This window comes from Talpa occidentalis, unplaced genomic scaffold (genome assembly GCF_014898055.3).
Source record: "Talpa occidentalis isolate TD23 unplaced genomic scaffold, MPIMG_talOcc4v2.1 talOcc4.14, whole genome shotgun sequence".
Taxonomy (NCBI): Eukaryota; Metazoa; Chordata; class Mammalia; order Eulipotyphla; family Talpidae; genus Talpa; species Talpa occidentalis.
The window spans coordinates 38,205,660-38,230,492 of record NW_023601433.1 but is presented as its reverse complement, the minus strand read 5'-3'; the positions used below and the strand labels follow the sequence as shown (position 1 = coordinate 38,230,492).

Below are 24,833 nucleotides of genomic sequence, written 5' to 3'. Positions count from 1 at the left end.
TACACTTTCAGCTCTTATAGTTCATAAATTTTATGTGTTAAAAGTTCTGTCCCTGAAAATTTTGCTTGTTTTTTAAAAAGAAATTATAAAGAACATGCATGTGTCTCTGGGGAAACCTCTTTATATTTGTGTTCAGAAACTGAGTCCCCTTTTGTTTGACTGTGTTTTAAAATTTGTGTATTTTTGAAATTGAAAGCATTCTTTGAAGTAGACTAGAAGCCATCTAAAACTACTTCTACACAGACCAAGTGCTTTGTAAAAATCAGTAATTAGGGGGAGGAGGGCTGGGAAATGGATGGCTTCTTTTGTTATAGTGTGGAATTACACTGCTCTGAATGGGTTGTAAGTTTTCTTATGACTGTTCAATTTTGCCAATAAAAGGCAATGGTACGTTCATTATTTTCCCTTGTGTCTCAAATATCTTATCTGCTGCAACAATAAAAAGCTTCCAGTTCAGAAAATTTGAGGGAAAAATGTGAAATTTAAACATGTGCTATATAAAATAAATCTTTGGGGTATTTACTCTTATGCTTTGGTATTGAACAAATGTCAGATTCTGGACCTAGAATCTGAACTAAATGATGTAAGAATTTAGTTCTTAGGATATTTAAAAATTTAGTTTGTTTTTACAAAATATAGAGCAGTTCATTTTACTAGCTCACTAGATTTTTTTCTAAAAAGACTATAATATTATAAAAGCCTTTGTTTATACCAAAAGAAAAATTATGGACTACATGTTTTAATTTAATGTCATGGGAAATATTTTTAAAGAACTATGGGGCCTTCCCGGTGGCACAGTGGTTTGAGAGCCGCGCTGTGAAGCTGTCCACAGCCTCTGCAGCGTGGGTTCAATTCCCGGCCGGCCAGGGAGAGACCCACACGATGCAGCAGACCTCTCCTGACTCGCCTGCTGCACCCCTTCAGCACTGTTTTCGGTCCATCTGCCTGTTCTGCTCCCCGCTCTGTCTCTGGTGAATTCTCTCACCCTCTCGCACCTCTGACTGTACCCCAGTTCTTGTATAAATAAATAAAGTTTTTTAAAAAAGAACTACTGTAGGGCCTCCCCTGGTGGCGCAGCGGTTGAGCGCTGGGCCGCAAAGCCTCAGCCTCTGCAGTGCCGGTTTGATCCCTGGATGCCGGCGAGGGTCCCACATGGTGTGCAGACCTCTCTGCCGCCCGCTGCGCCCCTCAGCAGTGTATTTCGTCAGTCTGCCTGTTCTGTTCCCAGTTCTGGCTCTGGTGAATTCTCTCACCCTCCCGCACTTCTGACTGTACCCAGTGCTTGTATAAATAAATAAATAAATAAGTCTTTAAAAAAAAAAAAAACTACTGTAGCTTAAGTTTTAGAAAGAATTTTTTAATCTAATTGTTTTTATTGAAATAATGCTATTAATGTGTCTCTAAAACTGTTTTTTTTTTTTTCTGGTGCAGTGTTTGCTCATTAGTTATTTAAACTACAGTTTCCTAAGAAAACTGTTTATAAAGACAATGCTTTGAAATATGCTTAAACTTTTATTTCTAGACTTTATTTCTTTTCTTTTAATTCTCAGTATAAAGAGCAATTCTTTGTAAATTTTCATTTGAACTCATATAGACATATTATCTGCTCGTTATTCACATATAAAAGAAAAAAATGAGAACTCTCTCAGTATCCATCATTGCTAGCAGTTATATCTGTCAAAAAATTTTTCTGTAATTGTTTTCTTTTTTTGATATTCCAAAGTGTCTTTTTGTTTTATTTCGTTCATCTGTTTGTTTGTTTTCTCTATATAAATCATGGGGTGTTTTATCTTTATCTGATTTACTTCACTGAGCATAATTTCCTCTAGGTCCATCTACGTTGTTGCAAATGGCAGAATTTCATCATTTTTTTTACTGAGTAGTATTTCATTAGGTGCATCTACCACATTTTTATGTTTGTCAATTAATGGGCATTTAGGTTGTTTCTAGTTCTTGGCTTCTGTAAATAGTGCTGCAGTTTACATGGAGGGTACATAAAAGGCTGCTCAAATTGGTGTTTTTATATTTTTCAAGTAGATACCAAGAAGTGAGAGAACTGAATCATATGAAATTTCTGTTTTTAACTTTTTTGAAAAATCTCCATACTGTTTTTCCATAATGCCTTTGCATTCCCACTTTGCATTCCCACCAACCATGGATGAGTTCCCGTCTCTCCACATCCACATCATGTTTCTTGTCTTTTGGATAATGGCCATTTCCAAAGGCGTGAGGTGATATCTTATTGTTAGTTTGATTTGCATTTCTCTGATAAGACTTGATGAACATCTTTTCATGTGCCTATTGGCCATCTGCATATCTTCTTTGGAAAAGTGTCTATGCAAATTCTCTGACGATTTTTCTTTAGATCAGGTTGGGTTTTGTTGTTGTTGTTGAATTTTATGAATTGTTTGTATATTTTGGATATTAACCCCTTGCCAGAGGTAGGATATGCAAATATCCTCTCCCATTTGGTAGGATGTCTTTTCTTTGATACAAGTTTCTTTTCCTGGGCAGCAGATTTTAATTTGGGGTAGCCCTTTTTGTTTATTTTGCTTTAGTATCCCTTGCATTGTAATCTAGTCCGCTAACACATCATTAAAGCTGATGTCAAAGAGTGTATTGCCTATGTTTTCTTCTACGTATTTTATGGTTTCAGGTGTTACATCCAAGTCTTTAATCCATTTTGAATTAATTTTTATGTATGGGAAGGAATAAAAAAATTGCATCTAGGAATCTCAGAGTTCTGTACAAAATAAGCCCAGAAACACACACCAAGGCATGTGGAATAGAATTGAGAGTCCAGAAATGAATCCACAGTTATATGGACAATTAATCTTAGACCAAGAAGCTGAGAATGTACATTGGAGAAAGAAAAGTCTCTTCAAAAAATGGTGTTGGGGAAAATGGATAGCCACATAAAAAAGAATGAAAGACCACTATTTAACACCTTATACAAAATTCAACTCAAAGTGGATTAATGACTTAAATGTAAAATATGGGACCATAAAATATATAAACTAGAAAATGCAGAAGAAAACACTGACAAAACACTATATGACATTGGCTTCAGTGATATCTTTGGGAACTTGACTCCAAATGGCAAGGGAAACAAACACAAAAATAATTTAATTTTTTTGTGTTTTGGGATTACATCTAACTAAATGTTTGTGCACCGCAAAAGTAACTGCTATAACAACAACTGAGTAGAGAAAATATTTATACATCACATGGCCAGGAAGGGGCTAAGGTCTACATAAGACTATGCAACTCAAGTTAAATAATGGGCAGAAGAACTAGACATTTATAGACACTTCTCCAAAGAAGACATGTGACCAACAGGCACATTAAAAAAAATGGTCATCATCATTTATTATCAGAGGAATGCAAGTCAAAACCACAATGAGATATCTCCTTCCTGAAACTGGCTCACATCAAAAAGTCCAGTAAAAATAAGTGTTGGTGAGGGTGTGGAGTAGAGGAAATTCTTGTACACTGCTAGTGGGAATGTAGACTTTTCCAGTCCCTGTGGGAAAAAGTATGAAGGTTTCTGAAAATATTAAAAATAGATCTAGCTTACACACCAGCAGTCTTATTGCTAAGTATCTATCCTAAGGATTCAAGAACACTGATTGGAAGTGATATATGCACTCTTATAGTCATTATAGTACTATTTACAATATCCAAATTAGGGAACAACTTAAATGCCGAATGACAAATGGGTAGACTCAGAAGATGTGTATACATGAGCTATAAAAAAGATGAAATTTGCCATTTATGACAACATGGATAAACCTGGAGATTATGCTAAGCAAAATAAATCAAAAGGAGAAAGACAAATACCAGATAATGACACTCTTATGTGAAATATAGAATAACTAAATAAAGTAACAGGAAGCCAAAACCAAAGAGACCCTAGAAATCTTACTGTAGAATTGAAGCCATCAGAGTGGGAGGATAGAAGGTGGGCAGGGGACCGATGGACCATGGTGGAGGGTTATGGGTATTTTGGTGGTGGGTGTGTTGTGGTAACATACATCTGAAAAGGTGGGAACCTAATCCCCTGAATCACACAATGTGGTAAACCATTGTTACCTCAATAAAAATAATATAATTTTTAAAAATCCTTTATTGTAAAGTGATATAGATTGAGAGATAACATTGATATTTGTGAAAATATGAAAAGGAAAAGAAAGAGTAAAAGAGAAATAAAAGGGAAGGAGAGAAATGTGGGGACTCTCATTCATTCATTCATTTGTAAATATTTGTTTTTGCCAATATATCAGCCTTCTGTCCTTTCAAGCAGAGATGGTCAAACAAATCCTTATGCTCTTCTGATGTCATTCCATCTATTGGACTAGATTTAAAAAATGAAGACCCAAAAGGTGAGCTAGAATGAAAAGAAGAAACATAAAGATATGAGCAAGGACATACAAAGATTGGATGCCTAAGGAAAAGAGCTATGGAAAATTAACTTCATGACACAGAAGTATATCCATCGCTCATCTTTCGCCCCTAAAAGTATACCTAATTTGTTTCTGGAATCTTCTCTGACCTTGTTCTGGATAATGATTCTGTGGTACATTGAGGATCTCACCTATGCAACTGAACATCAATCAGAAAATCAGTTATTAGTGTCTTCCACGTGCCAGGCATTGCGCTAGGCACAGAAATACAGTTGTAAATGAAACACCGTCACGTGCCTCTACGGATTTTACCCTCTGGTGGTGTGTGGTGTCACATAAATGGGAAAATAATGATCTGCTGTGATGCTTGCTGCTAAAGAGATATTTAAACGTCAGCTCAGTTGAGGGATAGGAAAAGTCTTCTGGCAGAGAAAACAACCAAGTTAACATTTTCCCTTTTTAGCTCTTTCTTTTACAAATTCCATCAGAATAAACCTGTTTTGGAAAAACCTTTTATTTACTTCATAGCTCAGAAAAAAAAAAGTAAATTTTGGTTTGATTCAAAAGTTAGTGAATCAGATCTGTGTGACCTGATTTTTCACTTGTGAATTATTTCAGGTGAAGTTCTGACTACACTTCTAAAAATGTGTTAAAATTCATGCCTCTTCCCCCACCAATTCCTACCCATTTAAAAATGTTTAAAGTTTCAAAAATAAACATTGGATCTTTTGTCCTGTATTTTTACCACTCATTCTATACATAAATATATGCAGGCAGTACCCTATTGCAGCTTAACATAAAACAGATGCTCTTAAAAAATTAAACTAGTATGTATTTAAAATACATCTAGAGCATTTCTTTTTTTATTTTTAAACTGCAGTTTTATTGGACCTTTAGAGGAAAATTGCCAAATCATGATAGGTTGCACTGGATTTCATATAAGAGCTGTTTGCAGCGGTGGAAGAGTCTCAAAGGAATGAGTGCTTTTTCATACTTCATGCGCTTTCATATAAACCTGATTTAGGGAAATTCATTGCTGCTGCTTTTTCCTTTGCAGAAACTTTACGAGTCAGCATCCATTTGTAGTCACTAGTCCTTCACAAGTCTGTAGTGACTTCTACCTTCTTGATGGACTTTGTTCTGTTTTGTTAAGTTTACATCTCTGGCCCTAATTGCTCTACAGAACTCCAGTTGCTCATTGTTATTCTCATCTCATCGCTGGAATATCTAATAGGCCATTTCAAATTTAACATAACTGAAACAGCATCCCTGGACTTCCACCCAACTCCCTGGAACCAAACCTGTTCTTTTCACAGTCGTTCTCATCTTAATAAGTGGCAACTAGAATCTTCTACTTGCTCACGCCAGACTAGAGCATTATCCCGACTCCTTTCACAACTCCTTTCACAACTCCTTTCACAACCCCTTTCCCCACAAACAGTCTATTGGTGTATCTTATTGGTGGTACCACCCATTTATTTCTCCCCACTTCTCTTACCAACATCCAAGCCACCATTTTTTCTCATCAAGGCTATTGCACTGGATTTCTAACAGTGTCCTCTGCTTCCACCCTTGTCTTTCTATAGCCCATTCTCTGCAGAATATTCAGAGAGAGGCTTTCAATCTGGAAATCAGATTCATTCACTCCTTTGCTCATAATCAACCCAATTACTTTTCTTTTTCTTATTTGGGATTAAAATATATGGCTGTAAATACCTATATGAGCTAAATACCTCTCTGATTTCATATCTTATCCTTCTTCTGTTTACTCTGATTGGGTCATACTGGCCTTCTGGCTGTTACTCTGCATTTCAAGACGTCCTGTCTCCGGGACTTTACACTTGTTCTTTCGCCATCATTCCTTCAAGTCTCTGTTTACACGTCACTTTATCCCAAGGAGCCTTCCTCTGTACTTTTTTCTCTAGCCTTTAACCTTATCTCTTTGTTATTTATCCATCTGTGACTTTTCTTTTTATTATTGATTACCTCTTCTCTGTCTCTCTTACTAGAACTGAGGCGCAATGAAACTCCACAAAGGCAGGAACTTTGGCTTTTTCTTCACTGCTCTGTCTCCATCACCTGCCTGAGACATGCTGTGTGACTTAGAATCAGGACGCAGATTTTCTGATTCTAAATTCGGTGTACTCTTCAGGTTTTTGTGTGTCCTTACATAGGTTTTCCATTCCTTGAGTGTAGTGATTGCATATTTTTCTTTTGCCCTGCCCCCCTCCCCTGTAAGGTATAGAACTGTGCTGGACATGCGTTAATGGTCAAACACTGTCGCTTGACTGAATGACTTCATGTGCTCCTTGTGGCCTGTCATCCACAGGGGTCGCAAAGTCACTCAAGGTGAGGGCCTCCCTGGTGGCGCAGTGGTTGAGCGCTGGGTTGTGAAGCTGCCCACGGCCTCTGCAGCACCTGCTCGATCCCTGGCCACTGGGCGAGGGTCTCACATGGCGCGCAGACCTCTCCTGCAGCCCGCTGCTCCCCTTAGCAGTATACTTAATCGTTCTGCCTGTTCTGCCCTCCGCTCTGACTGTGGTGATTTCTCTCACCCTCCTGCGCTTCTGACTGTACCAGTGCTTATATAAACAAATAAATAAATCTTAAAAAAAAAAAAGTCACTCAAGGTGAACTTCACTCTGTAGGAATAAAAGACAGGCTGCTGTTACTCATTGGATACACAGTCATATTTGGAAATTACAAGCAGTTTGCTTGAATGAAGAATACAATATGGTCCGAGCCTATTTCCATTAAATAGATCATTTGTATTCTAAAATTTGAAAACTCCATGTAACTCTAACTTTGGGAGAGTGAATTAGACTGAAAAATATAGGTCCTGGTTTAGTCTGAGACTTAAATTTTTTTGACAGGTTGCTGGTATTTCTGCACTTAACCTCCCAATATTTTTAAGGAAGGTATGTCCCAGATATCTTCATTTGCAAATGAAAAGGCCTCCATGCTTAGCTTGGATCTTTCCAAAGCAACTTCTAAAAGGCTCCATTTTATGTTGATTGTGTTATCTTGTCTATGAAGTTTCTTAAGTGAGTTTTGTAATCCTGATGGTCTCCCTTTGTTTCCACAGGTGATTTGTAATTCATTCACCATCTGTAATGCAGAGATGCAGGAAGTCGGTGTTGGCCTCTATCCTAGGTATGGTGGATGGCATTTCATTTACTGCACGAAACATGTTTAATTCCCACCCAGCTCCCCAGCCTTTTGGAGATAGTTAGAAAGACTGTTGCAGCTGCTAGCTCAAGAGCCAAACTTGAAACCTAGTGACAAACAAGAAAATGGAAACTGTTAAATTTAAGGGAAATAATTTTATAACTCCACATTATATGTTGTAGTTTTAACAAAGAGGCAGACCTCAGACTTAATTATTGTCCTCAAGAATTTAAGGGTAAGAAGTTGGGGATTGTAGGTGCTAGTAAACATCAGGCTGAGATTTGATTCTTCCCCTGTCCCTACCTTGATCTTAATCCCCAACCTCCTGGACCAAAGCACAGGAGTATTTTACTAGACTCACTGCATTGAAACCAGGAGAATTTATTTTGTCTTTAGGGTTAGCATGTTCCATGCTTCAGGAAGCAAGAGAACATTCAGGGATTGGCCCTCTGGCAAGCTGTCTCCATCTATCACTAAGGTGTCCTTTGATGTTGAACTCCCAGGCTGAGCTGCCACAAGCATTCCAGAGGCTCTTTTGTTTCTTTTTTTTTTTCATGCCTTTGGAGAACCAATACAAACATAGCCTTTCTTATATTAATTGCTTATCTGAGAATTCAGTTTCTTTTTTATTTTTCACAAATGTTATAAACTGTAAGTCTATTGAGATTGGTCTGCAAGAAGTAAATAATATGAGTTCAGACCATTTGGTTCAAATTCAGGCACACTTAGTAGCTGTAGGTCCCTGGACAAGGCATTTGACTTCCATGTATCAGTTTTTTCATCTATAAATGGCTCTCATAAGATTATTGTAGTAATTAGGGCCTCTCTGGTGGTGTAGGGATTAAAGTCTCAGCACCATCAGGCCAGCCACTGTGGCATGAGTTCTATCCCCAGCCAGGGAGCTGACCCACATGGCGCAGCAGACCTCTCCTGTCTTGCATGCTGCTCCCCTAGCAATATATTGCAGTAGATCCGCTTGTTCTGCTCCCCCCTCTGTCTCTGATGAATCCTCTCACCCCCTGCACCTTTGGCCTACACCTCAGTTTTTGTTTGCATAAATAAATAAAAATAAATCTTTAGAAAAAAGATTATTGTAATAATTAAATTCAATAAATGGATTCAAGTTCTAAAAAGGTGTTTTCTACCTAGTAAATGCTCAGAAATATTGTATTTATTATTAAATATGGTAGCAGTGTAAATCCATTCCTTTTCCCAAATGGTAAAAGAAAAAGTGCTTCTAAAGTAAGAAAATAACTGGGCCCTGGTGAGGATACACAAGGATTTAGTTATCGTTAGCAAGGTAATTTCAGCATTCTATTTTAGAGGAAGTATACCTAATTATTCTTCAATGTAGCAGTGGATGTTTTTGCAGAGGTGACAATTCCACCAAAGTAGCTCAACAAATGAGATTCTGTGTGGGAAAGGTCGGTGATTATTGCTGCATCCCTTTATATCAGGGCTCATTTCTTTGCAAAGCAGGTTTGTTCCCCATCTTCATGTTATATTGCCTTATTGGCTGGTAACTGCAACAACAACCTCCCCATCCCCACCCCACCCCCAATAAGGCCTCAGGAAATGTTTTTATTAACAAACCTCCTTAATTAACCTCTATCTTAGGGAACATTTTTCGTTCTATGAAGTGAGCTAGTGACATTTCTGTGATTGCCCCTAGAGCATTCAATCCCTAGCCTTCACCCGCCTCCTCCTTCCAAATTAAAGTGTCTTTTGTCCACTGTACTCATTAAATTTAGATGGACATTTGACTCCATCTGCTGAGCCATGACGACGGTCTCCCTTTTCTTTTTCTCTCCTCCAGTATGTCTTTGCTCAATCACAGCTGTGACCCCAACTGCTCAATCGTATTCAATGGCCCCCACCTCCTACTGCGTGCAGTCCGAGACGTTGAGGCAGGAGATGAGGTAAGGAACTTACTTCCCACTACCTGGCTTCTATTTCCATTAGAGACTTTCCCAGCATGGTTGCTCCCTAAGACCACTTGAGCCAGAGGGCGAAGAAGATATGTAGCCTCTACCAGCCACTAATTTACCCATCATTACTTCTGTGAGATTATAGATGGACTGACTGGTTTTTTAATCACCATTTTTTCTGGGTGCTAACAGTTCCTGCTGTGTATGTGAGAGAGGAGTGTGTGCATGGCAGAGTGTATTGTGCCCGTGGTGGTTCAGCAGCCTCTCACATCCCCACAAATGGTCATTCTTCCTGGGCAGCTTGTGAATGAGATCCCCAGGGTCTCCTTGCTCCTAAGGCCTCTAATCACATTTTGAAGTTGACTCATTTTTACCTTTGTGTTAAGAGAGCAAGCAGATTTTACTCTTTGTGCTTGTCACTGGACCTCTACAAACTTAGCATTTCTGGGTGATGATTGAAGCAAAGATGTGAAGGGAATAGAGGACAATGAAGTATGACCTCCAGCAGTGAACTGGCTTTGAGTCCTCTCGTTTTGCAGACTGCCAGGCTAGCTCCCTTTTATGGGGAATCTTCTTGGAAGTCCGGGGTCTCCCCAGGCAGCTGCAGATGGTCAGCTCCTTGGCTGCTGTTCCCGAGCCCGTGCAAGGCAGACACAGTTACTACTCATGTTGAATTCTGGATTATAGATATTTACGCTTTTAGAACCCAGTTTCTTTCTACCTTCCAATTTAATAAAGTGCATATTTATTGCAAGGAAAACAGAGTATCATAAGCTTTTATTGTGTTTATGCAGCAGTCCGACAATAAAACCTAAACTCAGAAATGCCATATATTATGTAGACAGGGATTTGGCTTTGATAAAACTCCCTCCAACATGATTTTCAACTGAATAAGCTGTCTCTTGTACAGTCATTTATTGAATTTTCAGTTTTTAGGACCAGTGTACTAGGTATACTGGGATATCTGTCAATAATATGGAGAATTTAGTTATTTTTTTCCTAGAGCCATTTGTGACTTTAAGGCAGGTAAGAAGAATCACTAATCATTTGCAGCAACATTACTTTGGGAACTGAGGGATTTCTGTTGTTCTTGCTGCTGCTACTGATGTTCTTGCTCCTGCTACTTACTGCTGCTGATGGTGTTGTTTTACTTAAAATAAATAGTGTACTTAAGCAAATAGGAAGACTATTAAAAATGGTTGGAATTATTAGAAACAATAAAGAATTTTCTTATATTGTTTTATAGGCTTGGCTGCCAATTCTTGATTGGTTTTCATTTAATTGAAAAATCATCATTTGATGTTTATTTGGCTGTTTTCATAACCCTCTCTTTCCACCTCTGCAACAACACGTAATGATTCCTCTTACCTTGCACAAAATTGTTCTGCTGAGCATCAGGATTCAGATATGTTTCCTAGAGTATTTATCAAAGTAACGTCAAAGGGAGAATTGTCACATAAGTCCTGCTTATATCATCTTGTTCAGAAAATGAAAATTTCTCACCCCATTGTCCATGTCATGGTGTGTGACATTTCTCTGCTCTGTTATCTTCCATCTAAGAGCACCGTTTCTACCCAACTCATCAGGCCCTTTCAAATATCATCTCTTCTATAAAGCTTTTTCTGGTTTCCCATATTAAAGGTCTTTCCCTCTGCAACCTCCTTTAAAGTGGTAATTAATATTTCTTTCCATATTTATTCTGATTCTTTAGGTGACTTCTCTGTCTAGCTATGAGCTTCATGAAGACAGACAACTGTGGCTGATTTCTGTATCTCCTTTAAGTGCCGAGCACTTTGCCTTGCACTGAGAAGGCATTCAGTAACTCTTGCACAAGCTCTTACTGAGCTTACTGTAAAGATTTCAGGTTTCTCACTGGGGGTACTACTGGCATTCCAGATGGAAAAATCATTCACTGTATGGGGCTATTGCAGCGCTGTGGAGTGATGGTGTCCCTAGTCCTTGCTGGGTTGACGTCTGTAGCCTTTCCAAGCACCTTAAATATGTCTTATACATTTAAAACTGACTCCTTAAGGCATAGTTTAAGAAAGGAAGAACCACGAGAAAAGATAATTAGAGGTTCATTGAGGGGTGTAATTCCTTTTCATTGTGCAAATATTTGTTTTAGTTAAACTGGATTGGGTAATACACTTAGAAATTTTGATAATTTCATGGCATCAATTTTGCATGCTTGCTTTCTTATTTATTAAGACAATAAAATCCCAAGTTCTAACACATTTTTCTTTGAGATGTTAGTACCAGAGTGTAGTCTTCCTTAGGCAAGTCTGCATAGTCTCTGTCATATAGGAGATCCTAGTACATATTTGTTGAGTAAATGAGTGAGAATTTCTAAAGATAAAAACAATGGTGGAATAGAATCTTAGAACCATTTAGAAACTACGACTAGTCCTCACGTATGTCTCACAAGTACCAGAAAGTAACATGAAAGCTAGTTGACTGCTAGTAGAGATGGGAACATTCAGACCTCAGACTAGGAGAGCTGGAAGACTGCGTAGGGTTCCACAGGGACAAAGGTTACTGTGGAGGGGAGAAGGAGGATGGTTCATGGGTGATGTGGTAGGGAAAATATGGGGACTCAATGATATCAGAAAAAAAATAATAAAGGAAGTGACAATGGAAAGTTGCTAACCTTTGTTTCTCTTTACACAAAGCTTCCTTTGGATCATTTCCCATCAAATCACCAACCTTTATAGAAGTTCAGAGCAGGGTGCCCCTAGTAGTGGTAAAGAACAGTTAAGGACATTTTCCAGAGACGTGACTGCCAGACCTTAAAGGGTCCATAGTTAAAGCAGACTGACACACAGAAAGACATTCTAGACAAAGACACAGAGGCCAGAGACAAAACGGTGAATTCAAGGAATAGAAGCAGTTCACGTGAATAGACTGAAGAATTCCAGTGTGACCAGTGGATGAGGGGTGTGCAGGGATCAGGCCAGCAAACTCATGGGGGCCTTAGTAAGAACTCAGTTCATCTCAAGTTCCCATAACAGTATCTGGTATGTAGGAAACACATAGTAAATATTTATGAAAGGGAGGGGGCAGTGGGGTGTCATTGAAAGGTTTAAGCAAAGGATTGGGTTTTTGGTATGCGGGCAAGGTTGGGAGAGTGAGGGTCAGGCTGATATGGTAATCCAAGCAAGAGTCGACAATAGTGGCCTGATGGCAGATGGAATTCGGTTGTAGGCTCATGATGGGTGATGTGAAGTATATAATATTTAGAAGCTAAAACAAATGGGATTTGATAATTGAATAGCTTTAAGAGTGTGACAAAGAGAAGAAACAAGAAAAACACCAAGGTTTAATTCTAAAAAGAAATGATATTTTTCTATCTATTTTTAAAATTCAGAATCAGGGCCTTCCTGGTGGCACAGCGGGATATGTGCAGCAGTGTGAAGCTGTCCACACCCTCTGCAGCACGGGTTCGATCCCTGGCCAGCCAGGCAGCAACCCACATGGCACAGCAGACCTCTCCTGTCATTCCCGCTGCTCCCCTCAGCAGTGTATTTCGGTTGTCTGCCTGTTCTGATCCCCGCTGGTGAATCCTCTCACCCCCCATACCTCTGGCCTGTACCCCGGTTCTTGTATAAAAATAAATCTTTAAAAAAAATTCAGAATTAGAACTAGTTTATAATTGTGTCGCTGTAATTCCAGATGAAAATGAAGTTTAATTTTAATATTGCTTTATTATCCAGTCAATTGTACATAATGAAAATATGAGCCATCATAGAATAGGGGTTCATTTTGCCCTGAAATTTTCAAGTAAGCAATATATTCAATATCCAGCAAATCTCTTTCATGTTATTACTCTAACATTGCAAATGATTTGCTATATTTCCCATAAGAACTCTACTAAAATGACAAAACAATGGTCAGTGGCATTAATATTTTAATGTAATTTTGTCCTATCCCATTAAGGCATCCACTGTTCAATAGCAAAGTGTCATAGAAATGTTCCCACTAAATGAGCCCTACATTTAGTGAACAGATTCTCCATCAAAACTGGCAAGTTAATGAATCTTTAATAAAGTTTTAAATTTTTGACTGGTAAAATCTAGCATGATTGCCAGATAGTCCTCTGGATTTCCCCCCCCAAAACATATGAATAAGACTTTTTTAGCTATTAAGAGCTATAGCTTTAGGCCTCCCCTGTGGGCTCAGCAGTTGAGCACTGGGCTGTGAAGCTGCCCGCAGCCTCTGCAGCACCTGCTCGATCCCGGCCACCAGCGAGGGTCCCACGTGGCGCGCAGACCTCTCCTGCCGCCCGCTGCTCCCCTCAGCAGTGTATTTCATCAGTCTGCCTGTTCTGTTCCCCGCTCTGGCTCTGGTGAATTCTCTCACCCTCCGGCGCCTCTAACTGTACCCAGTGCTTGTATAAATAAATAAATAAATCTTTAAAAAAAAAAAAAAAAAAAGAGTGATAGCTTTGATACCGTGCATTTTACAAACCTCAAAGGCATGGAAAAAGTCACAAAGGGGAGAATGGGACAATTTTCATTGGGAGATGCATATTTGGCCAAGCTTGAAGGAAGAGGAAGTTCTGAGTAAGTTGAGAGTAGAGCAGAGAACATTGGCTAGCTAAGGCTGCCGTGTCCTGTACACATTGGTGTGGGGTGCATTTTTTTTAGAGGAGTCTTGATGTATATAAGTATGAAGATTGTAGGGTGTAGGGAGAGATGCTGAGACTAAAGTGGCAGACAAGGGTCAGTTGGGGAAATCTGTGTGCCTTTATCCGATGGGGAATGAAAAACCATAAAAAATCTTCATGGAGAGAAATGTCATGATCAGATGTGATTTTTAAAAAAGATCCCATTTATTTATTTATTTATTTTTAAAGATTTATTTATTTATATAAGAACTGAAGTACAGGCCAGATGCACGGGAGGGTGAGAGGATTCACCAGAGACAGAGCGGGGAACAGAACAGGCAGACTGACTGAAATACACTGTTGAGGAGAGCAGCAGGCCAGACAGGAGAGCCTGGCTGGCCAGGAATCAAACGGGCGCTACAGAGGCTGTGGACAGCAATGCGCTCAACCCACTGCATGACCAGGGAAGTCCCAGATGTGATTTTTTAAAAAAAGATTTATCTATTTATGCATACAAGAACTGGGGTGCAGGCCAGAGGTGCGGGGTGTGAGAGGATTCACCAGAGACAGAATGGGGAACAGAACAGGCAGACCGACTGAAATACACTGCTGAGGGGAGCAGCAGGAGAAACAGGAGAGGTCTGTCGCGCCGTGTGGGCAGCTCCCTGGCCGGCCGGGGATGGAACTTCTGCTGCAGAGGCTGTGGATAGCCTCACAGTGCTGTGCTTAACCCCTTGTGCCACCAGGGAGGTCCCAGATGTGATTTTTAAGATTTCTTGAAAGCTGTTTAGAAGATAAAGGGAAGACTGAAGTCAGCAGGGAGGCTAGTTAGAAAACCGTTGCATAGTCGGGGTAATGGTTACAGCAGTTACAGGTTACCGAGGGAGACTGTAAGAGTCTATTTATTGGGGTAAATGAAACAACTAGTCTCCTGTTGCCCATTCACTGCCTGGCATGAGCACTCAAGAGTTTGGCCCTTGTAATCAAGTCTTGGTTTAGTCAAGCTTATTTCTCTGGTACGGCAAGCCCTGAATTCGTTAGCATCACCTGGGGCACATTGTAATCCCCCAATAATTACTTCCTATTGATCTGCTCTAGTCACTGGGGCTGTTGATGGAAAGCCATTGGGCTGAATTAAGAATTAGGGTCTTAGAGTTTAACCCAAGAGGGAGCATAGAGATCAGCTCATTTTATCAACTCTCTTTGTATAAGAAAACTGGGGCTGAGATCTTGATAATACAAGACGAATGTGTGACTGTCCAAACTCACTAATAGGCTATTTCTAAAAGTGAGCTTCAAAATTGGATATTGCGAATTTGGAACATAATGTGCTCTATACACCCAAGTAACTGCCTAATCTGATGGCCCTTTGCATCTCAATGGCAACCCTGGCTTCAGGTCACAAAATGAAAGATTTAGGAAATGAAAAAGTGACTGTGATCTCAGCTGAAGGAACCCAGTTGTCACAGAACATTGTTTAGCATGGACTTAAGTATTCGAGTTTGATGGTGCTGCAGCAGCTCCTTTAAGAGGCTAGTCTCACTTACAGCCCCCTGGGAGCAGTTGTGTCTTGAATCTAGAGATGTGGGAGCAAACCTGAGATGCATCTATGCTGCCTTTCCTGTCTCATACTGCCTTGCTGGGTGAAAGCCCAGCACACGGCAGATGTGAATAATATTGCTCTCTACATTTCTTAGAGCAGGTGCTTTTGGCTTTTTGTGGAGTGGTATATATAGAGTCTGCCAGACAGATCAGACTGTAGTCTCTGTCACCCTGGTGATGGCCAGGCTGGATTTGACATCTCTGGCTGTCCAGCCAAGGCCTCTTTATCCACTGATGGCCTTAGGGAGATCTCGCACATGAGGCTGCATTTTTATGTCAAAAAGGCCAGTCTTCTCTGCCCCACTGTGCTTTCAAACAAGTAAGATCATGCTTGTAGATATGAAATGCTTTCTTTTGAGACTAAGAAAACCACATACTCCATGTGTTTTTGCTTTAGGGAGTTTTGTCATCTTCAATGGATAATCCTGCCTTCTTCCTTGCCTGCAATTTCCCATTCTTCAACCTCCACACATAGCCCCATAATTACTTTCTACATGTAAAAGCAAATAAAGAAGTAATTTCCTCAGGATGTTACAACTGAATGTACGTTACAGAGAAGTAAAAAGCTAGAGAAGAATGAGGGACTTTGGAGTCCTGGGGTAGAGTGTGAATCAGATTACTGTTTTAAGTAGGGTAGTTAGGCAAATGTCAATGAGAAAGTGAGATTTGGGGGCCTCCCTGGTGGCACAGCCGGTTGAGCGCCGTGCTATGAAGCTGTCTGCAGCCTCAACAGTGCGGGTTCGATCCCTGCCAGCCAGGGAGATTCCCACATGGTGCCGCAGACCTCTCCTGTCTTGCCCGCTGCTCCCCTCAGCAGTGTATTTTGTCAGTCTGACTGTTCTGCTCCCCACTCTGTCGCTGGTGAATCCTCTCACCCTCCTGCGCCTCTGGCCTGTAACCCCAGCTCCTTGTATTAAAAAAAAAAAAAGAAAGTGAGATTTGACTAAAACACAAAAGGGAGTAGAGAGAGGGCACCATTGTTGGTCTGGGGGAAAGGCAGAGGAAACAGCCAGTTCATAGACCTTGATGGGGGGAGTGTGTGTGAAGACAGAGGAGAGTAGGCTGTCTGGAGCAGTCGGAAGGAAGAGAGAGAAGATGAGATTAGAGAGGAAACAGGTCTGAATTACATGACACCACTGCCTGTCTCCCTACTTGTGATGAAGGACCAATTTGTTTTGTATTTTTCTAATCTATTATAGAGTGATATTATTGTAATATTTAATAAAAATAAATTACTGGAAAAACATGAAACTTAAAAAACATAGAAGTAAAACCCACTGTTTTATTATTGATTAATATAAACTTCCTCTATCAAATTGCTATAAAAGTTTCTGGAGATTGCCTTTGCATTTCTTTACTCATTTTATCATAGACTAAACCCACACCTTGGACTTTAACAGCTCTCCAGGAACGACACAGGACTTGATCTTTAATCTAAGCAAAAGTGAAAGCCTCTAGAGCATTTTGAACAGAGGGAAGATTTAATCCAACCTGAGTAGAAGAGTGGAGTGCAGGGACTCAGGGGGGAAGCAGGAGACCAGTTTTGAGACTTGCAAGAGATGATGCTGACGCAGATCAGGATGGTAATGTTGGAAAAGATAGAAAGTGGTTGGTTCTACATATATTTTTAAGGTTGAGACTGCAGAATTTTCTGGTGGATTGAAGGGGTATGAGAATTCAAGGACAAGTGAGGATTCAGTGTGGATAACAAAGAAGTTTAATTACTGTTGGCTGAGATTGGGCAGCTCTGACTGAGATGGAGCAGGTTAGGAGGGGATTGGCAGTTCTATTTTGTACGTTTTGAATTAGACTTCAATGCATAAGAGATCTAGGCACAATGTGCCTGAAGACCTTCGGGCTAAAGAGAAACCTGAGGAGTCCCTGAAATGCCCTCTCATCCGTGATCATTCAGCATCTCAGGGAAGGCCCAGTAACTGTATTTGAAAGGATTCAAGGAAATTCGCTTTTTGGTCTTACTTTTTTATTGGGGTAACATTAGTTTACAACACCACATATGATTTATGTTACCCCACCCATCACCAGAGCACCCATAATTTTCCACCATTGTCCTTTCCCTCCTCCCATTGTTCCCCACCCTCCACCCTCCCCATCCCTTATCCTCATTTATATAGTCAGATTTCTAGGATCTACTTAAGAGCCTCCATCAATGACTGCCTTCTGAAGATATAGTCTCCACATTTTGAAATCATTCTGCTTTTATAAATCTAGCCACAAATAAGAGAACTGTCTATTAATTCAAAGATACTAAATTTGATTGACCCTGAATTCTATGAGGCAACTGTAGAATTGATTAAGACTTAGGAACAATTTGGCTACATGATCTGCCACGCATTTGATTGCCAGGGTTAATTAATATAACTTCTCTAATTGCCTGTGATTATAGTATTTATCACCGAATTTTATTAATACTCAACATAAGATAGCTTTTGGTATTTTGATATCTAATGAATGAAAGGCATGGCACAAAAGTGTATAGTGGCCACAAGCCCATTTCTTTAAAATAAATGATACACTTAATTTCACCACATAACAAAGACCAGATGATAATACATTAAAATTTTTATATTTGACTGGTTGGATAGAGGTATTGTAAGTGGTATCTTGTATCTTGCGTTTTGGTGTATTATACACGTTTTGGTGTATAATAGAAATATTTTACACTTATAATTGGCAATAGCAATAACTGTTACAGAAAACAAGCACGTGGGATTGCCTTTTGATCTCTTCCTTCCCTTTGACTTCTACAGCTCACCATCTGCTATCTGGATATGCTGATGACCAGCGAGGAGCGCCGGAAGCAGCTGAGGGACCAATACTGTTTTGACTGTGACTGTTTCCGTTGCCAAACTCAGGACAAGGTATGTTGTATGGAACACATTTGGAATAGCTCCAGGAAATACTGCAATAATCTTTCAGAGATCTCTACTTTCACTTCATTTATCTATGGTAGCAAATAAAGGTGAACACAATTGTGCATTGTACTGCATGTATTTTGTTTCCTGGAACTTTTATTGTCCACCAAGCACAAGAGATATAATCTCAGAGAAGCACACATGAAGTTAGAGTCTAGAAAGAATGTAGGCATCAAATAAGTAATTAAAGGATAGTAGGGCCCAGATTACTAATCTCCACAAAGATATCTCTGAAGCCAATGTCATGAACTGTTTTGCCTATATTTACATCAATGTATTTTGTAGTTTCAGGTCTTAGATCCATGTCTTTAATCTATTGTGAGTAAATTTTTCTGTAAGTTGTAAGATCATGATCTAATTTCATTCTTTTGCATGTGGCTGTCCACCCTTTGTTGAAGAGACTTTCCTTTCCCCAGTGTATACTTTGGTTCCTTTGTGGTAGATCAAATGGCCATAGTTGTGTGGGTTGATTTCTGGGCTCTCAATTCTATTTCATTGGTCCCTGTGTCTGCTTTTATTACAGTACCATGCTGTTTTTATTACTATAGGTTTTTTAATATAGTTTGAGGACTAGCAATGTGATACCACCATTCTTCCTTTTATTTTGGTCAGAATTTTTTTGGCTACTTGGGGGTCTTTTGTTCTACTGAAGTTCTGTGCACTCCAGTGATGTTTGTTCATTTGTTTTAGTTCAGTGAAAAATGCAGTTAGAGCCTTGATAGGGATTTCATGAAATCTGTACATTGCTTTGGGGATGATGACCATTTTAACAATTATTCCAATCCATCAGCAGGACATGTCTTTCTATTATTTTGTGACTTCTATTTTTTTTTTCAGTTTTGAAGTAATCTTTTTTTTAAATTAAATTTTATTTTATATAATTCTTACATCACTTTTCATTTTTGCACAATATATGCATTTTCATCTTTGTTATAGTCCCCATACAATTCCTACCCCCCTTGTTTTGATCCTACTCCCTCCTCCTCCCTGGCCCAGTAGAGTGTCTCTGGTTTATAGTTGCTTGTTGATTTTGATTTTTGCTATTACTCAGCAATCAAAAAAGATAAACTCATGCCATTTGCAGCAACATGGATGGAACTGGAAGGGATCATGCTAGCGAAATAAGCCAGAAAGAAAAAGAAAAATACTGGATGGTCTCACTCATAGCAGGAATTTAGAAAACTTAAATAAGGGACCAGGAAAAAGACTAATTATAATAAGGGCTTCTATTTTTTTTTAACAGTCTCGTAGTTTTCATTGTGTAGGTCCTTTACCCCCTTTGTTTACTCCTAGATATTTAATTCTTCTTAATGTGATTATCAATATGGTTTCTTGATATCTGTTTCTTCTAGCTCATTGTTTGCATATAGAAATTCAGGTGATTTTGTAAATTCATCTTGTACCCTGCCATTTACTATATTGATTCATTTTTTCAATTAGTTTTTCGTGGAATCTTTAGGGTTTTCTATGTACATTATAAGGTCTTCTGAAAAAATTGATAGTTTCACTTCTTCATTAATTTGGATTCCTTTTTTTTGTCCTTCTCTTGCCTAATTGCTCTAGCTAGGACTTCCTATACTATGTTGAATAGTAGTGATGAGAGTAGGCATCCTTATTTGTACCAGATCTTAGAGGAAAAGCTTTCAGTCTTTCATTGTTCAGTCTGATGTTGGCTGTGGGTTTCTTATCTATCACATTTATTGTGCTTAGTTATGTTCCCTCTATCTCCATTTTTTCCATTTTTTTAATCATTAATGGATGTTGAGTCCTGTCAAATGCTTTCTCTGCATTTATTGATATGATCTTATATTTTTGATCTTTCCTTTTGATGATGTGGTGAATCACATTGATCTTTAGATGTTGAACAATCTTGTGTCCCTGGAATAAATCCTACTCCACTGTATTGTATAATCCTTTTGATGCATTTTTAAATTCATTTTGCTAAGATTTTGTTGAGAATTTTTGCATCTATGTTCATCAATGATATCAATGTGTAATTATCTTTTATTGTCATGTCTTTGTCTGATTTTGATATCCCAGTGATATTGATCTCACGGAATGTATTTGGAAGCTTTCCCTCTTTTTCATTTTTTGAAGGATTTGAAAAGGATAGGTATTAGTTTGTTTTTGAAAGTTTTATAGAACTTGCTAGTAAAACCGCATTGGCCTGGGCTTTTGTCTTTGGGGAGACTTCAATTACTGTTTCAATTTCTTTGTGATAGCTCTGTTCAGGTTTTTTTTTTTTTTTCCTGATTCAGTCTCTGGTGATTATAGATTTCTGAGAATTTGTCCATTTCATCTAAGTTATTCAGTTATCTGACTTGTAGATGTTTATAGTAATCTTCTTCTCTGTATTTCTAAAATATCTGTTGTAACTTCTTTTTCATTTCTGATTAGATTTATTAGAGTTTTCTCCCTTTTTTTTTAGTGAATCTAGCTAAAGGTTTGTTTATTTTTTCCCCTAAAAACCCAGCTCTTGGTTTCATTTATCATTTGGATTATCTTTTTTATTTCTATTTCATTTATTTCTGCTCTAATTTTTATTATTTCCATTCTTCTACTGGTATTCAGGTTTGTTTATTCTTCATTTTCTAGTAGTTAAAAGGGAGAGGTAAGGTTTTTTATTTGAGCTTTTTCATGTTTCTTGATTTGGGCCTATATTGCTATATACTTCCCTTGTAGTGCTGTCTTTGCTGTGTCCCATAAATTTTGAAGTTATGTCTTCATTTTCATTCATTTCCAGGTATTTTTTAATTTCTTCTTTGATTTTCTTATTTATCTAATTGTTGTTCAGTAATGTGTTGTTTAATCACCATGTATTAGAGGTACTTTTTTTTTGGCTGATTTCTTCTTTGATACCATTGTGATCAGAAAATATACTTGATATGATTTCATTCTTCATGAATTTATTGACATTTTCTTTGTGACCCAACATGTGAACTGTCCTTGAGAATGTTCCATGTGTGCTTGAGAAGAATGTGCACTCAGATTTTTTGGGTTTTGGTCTGTTAAACCTATATAGTCTAATTTTTGTTTAAGGCTGTTGTTTTCATATTAATTTTCTCTCTAGTTGATCTGTCCATTGGTGAAAGAGGGGTGTTAAAGTCTCAGATTTGCTAATAGTTGCCTTATGTATTTTGATACTCCTTTGTTAGGTGTATCTACATTGATGAGCATTATGTATTTCTGATATTTTGTTCCCTTAATCATTTTATAGTGTCCATCTCTGTGTCTCATCATCTTAAGTAACTGAAAGTCTATTTTATCTGATATAAATATGGCTGTCTGGATTGTTTTCAAATTTTTTTTTTTAATTATTCTTCAACTCTGTATCTTTGGAGCTCAGATGGATCTCTTGGATACAGCAGGAAGTTGGGTTTTGTTTTCTGATTCAATTCAGCCACTCTGCCTTTTGATTGATGAATTCAGTCCATTTACATTTAGGGTGATCATTGGTATATGAGGATGTGTTATTGCCATATTATCTGTTAGTTTTTATTTCTTTAAAATGTATTCTGTGCTTCTGTAACAGTGAATGGAGATCAATTATCTAGTAACTTTTACTATGAAAAGGAGGAAGAACCACTATCAATGCCATGAAGATGAATGAAGTTTTATTATTTTGAACCTTTCTCATTTTGAAGCTGTTTACTTTTAGTTTATACATAATCAGGTTATCTGATGAAATATTACTTTTGAAGTGGTTCATATTTATATAAACTCTTTTCTAAGCATTATCTCATTTGAACTCTAATTTATTATTAGGGAACAGAACTCAGGAAGGTTCAAAAATATGCCTCTGGGACAGAATGAAGGAAAAAGTGGCAGTACCAAGTCTTAAACTCAGATTTTTGACTAAGTCTGGTACTCCTTCCACAATGCCACAATTCTATAACTACCTGGATTTCTAGTCCCAGCATCAGTGCTTTCACTGCATGAGAAAGGTCCATGAGCACTTCTATTGATGCAGGTGTTAGTCAACATGATTAGTTTTTCTAAGAGCTTTTAGAAAGAAGTGAATTCATGGGAAAGCTCTCCAAGATTTAATCCACTTTGGTGTTATTCTTTTGCACTTCACATACATGCCTTGAGTGATTGCCTGGGTTTCTTCCCCAGCCTATAATCCTGAATGGCAAGCAATAAGCTAGCTTTCTAACCACATCATTTGTTGGGAATGGGTAGGATTTTGGATAGTGCCTCTTATGTGCCATCTATATGACAGGTATTCAAAAATTTCTTCAACAAATGGCTATATTTTATTAAAATTAGAGTCATGTGTACTTCTGGCTTATTATTATAGTTGAAGTCTTGGCTACAATCATATACTAGGAAAGGTTTTGATAATAAATAACAGATAACCTAATTAAAACTAGGTGTGGTGTGTTTGTTTCAAAACTTTTGGAGAAGCAGACCAAGATCAGAGCAAATCCTTATAGATCTCTTCCTAGACCTCTTCACAGACCCAGATTCCTTAGTTTTCTTCCTTAGCCACCCAAGTACGTGTCTTTTGTCCTCATTGTCACTGTGGCCTCCACCCCAGGCAGTGTGTATTCCAAACTCTAAGCTTAAAGGAGTAATAAAATTCAAAGAATAAAGAAAAACCCTCCCAAAGATTTCCACTTTAATCTTATTTTTCAGAATGGTGTCACATGACTGCCTTTAACTATAGAACAGCAAGGAAACTGCATTTTAGTTTCAGCCTTTATACTAGAGGAAGATAAGGAGAAGTAGACTGCAATGACTTTTGAGTGATCTACGGTGTCTACCATATTCATTGAGACCATTTTATTTCCTCCTTTGAGCTAAAGGTTTATTTAATATTGTATGAGGATTCGCCAGAGAAAGAAAAGCAACAAGATGAATGTGCATGAAAAGAGATTTATTATTAAAGATTTGGTTCATATGACAGTCCCAAGATCTGCATCCACCAAGCAGGTGACTCAAGAGAGCTCATGGTTTATGTTGTAGTCATAAAGCTGGCAGACTTAAGGGCCAGAAAGAGCCTGTGTTTCAATTTGAGAACAAAGATATGAAAAACTTGATGTCCCAGCTTGAAGGCAGTCAGGCAGGAAGAGTTCCTTCCCTTTTTTTTTTAAGATTTATTTTATTTTATTTTTTATATTACCCATACAATTACAACCCCCTTATTTTGACACCTATCCCTCCTCTCCACGCCCCTCACCCCCCATAGAGTGTCTCTGGTTCATAGTTGTTTGTTGATTTTGATATTTTCTTTTTTATAGTTATTCTTTTTCCTGGTCCCTTATTTAGGTTTTCTAGATTCCTGCGATGAGTGAGACCATCCGGTATTTTCCTTTTTCTTTCTGGCTTATTTCGCTGAGCATGATCCCTTCCAGCTCCATCCATGTTGCTGCAAATTGCATGTGTTTATCTTTTTTGAATGCTGAGTAATATTCCATGGTTACCCAAAGGACACAGAGACATCAATTCCAATGAGCACCTGCACCCCTATGTTTATAGCAGCACTATTTACAATAGCTAAGCTTTGGAAACAACCCAAATGCCCAAAAATAGATGAATTGGACCTCCCTCTTTCTTATGATAGGATCAGCTTTTTTGTTCCATTCAGATCTTCAACTTACTAGGTTGAGGCCCAAACCTACATTAGAGAGGACAATCTTCTTTACTCAATCCATTGAGTTAATATGTTAATATCATCATCAAATTTTAATATCATCATCAAATGTTAATATCATCCCAAAACTCCCTCATATACACACCCTGAATAATATTTGATCAAATATCTGGACCACCCTGTGGCTTAGTCAAGTACACATAACGTTAACCATCACAGATATTATATTAAAGATAGACCACCCTGGCAGAACCCTGCTCCCCTCCCCCGCCCACAGAGGCGGCACTCTCCGACCGGCAGAGAGGAGGAAACAACAAACCAAAACGGCCAACAAGAAAAACGGACACAGCAAGCGGGACTGTGAGTGGAAAGGAACTATTTCAGCCACCACACCCCGTGAACGGGAGTTGTGGAGAACCCTGCAGGATTCGCCTCGGCGGTGAGCGAACGGCTCCGGGCGCCATTAGAGAAGAACAAAGACCCTGGGAGACGCGCACACAGCCCGGGCTGCCGGTAAGCTGGCGCGGATAGCGGCGCGCCTGGCGCGCTTGAAAAGCAAGTGCAGACCAGGATCGCGGCTGCCCAGGTCCCCGCGCCTGC

General features: G+C 38.8%; 1 protein-coding gene across 4 annotated transcripts in view; it reads left to right on the top strand.

Annotated features, from left to right (window-relative positions):
- The window catches only part of SMYD3 (SET and MYND domain containing 3), a 768,831-nt gene that overhangs the window by 593,246 nt on the left and 150,752 nt on the right, over positions 1-24,833 (top strand). For all 4 annotated transcript variants that reach the window (XM_054694959.1, XM_054694960.1, XM_037510322.2 and 1 more), the window contains 3 exons: positions 7,489-7,556; positions 9,388-9,490; positions 18,473-18,583. In XM_054694959.1, coding sequence (XP_054550934.1) covers positions 7,489-7,556; positions 9,388-9,490; positions 18,473-18,583 — 282 coding nt within the window. The remainder of the gene's footprint in view (positions 1-7,488; positions 7,557-9,387; positions 9,491-18,472; positions 18,584-24,833) is intronic.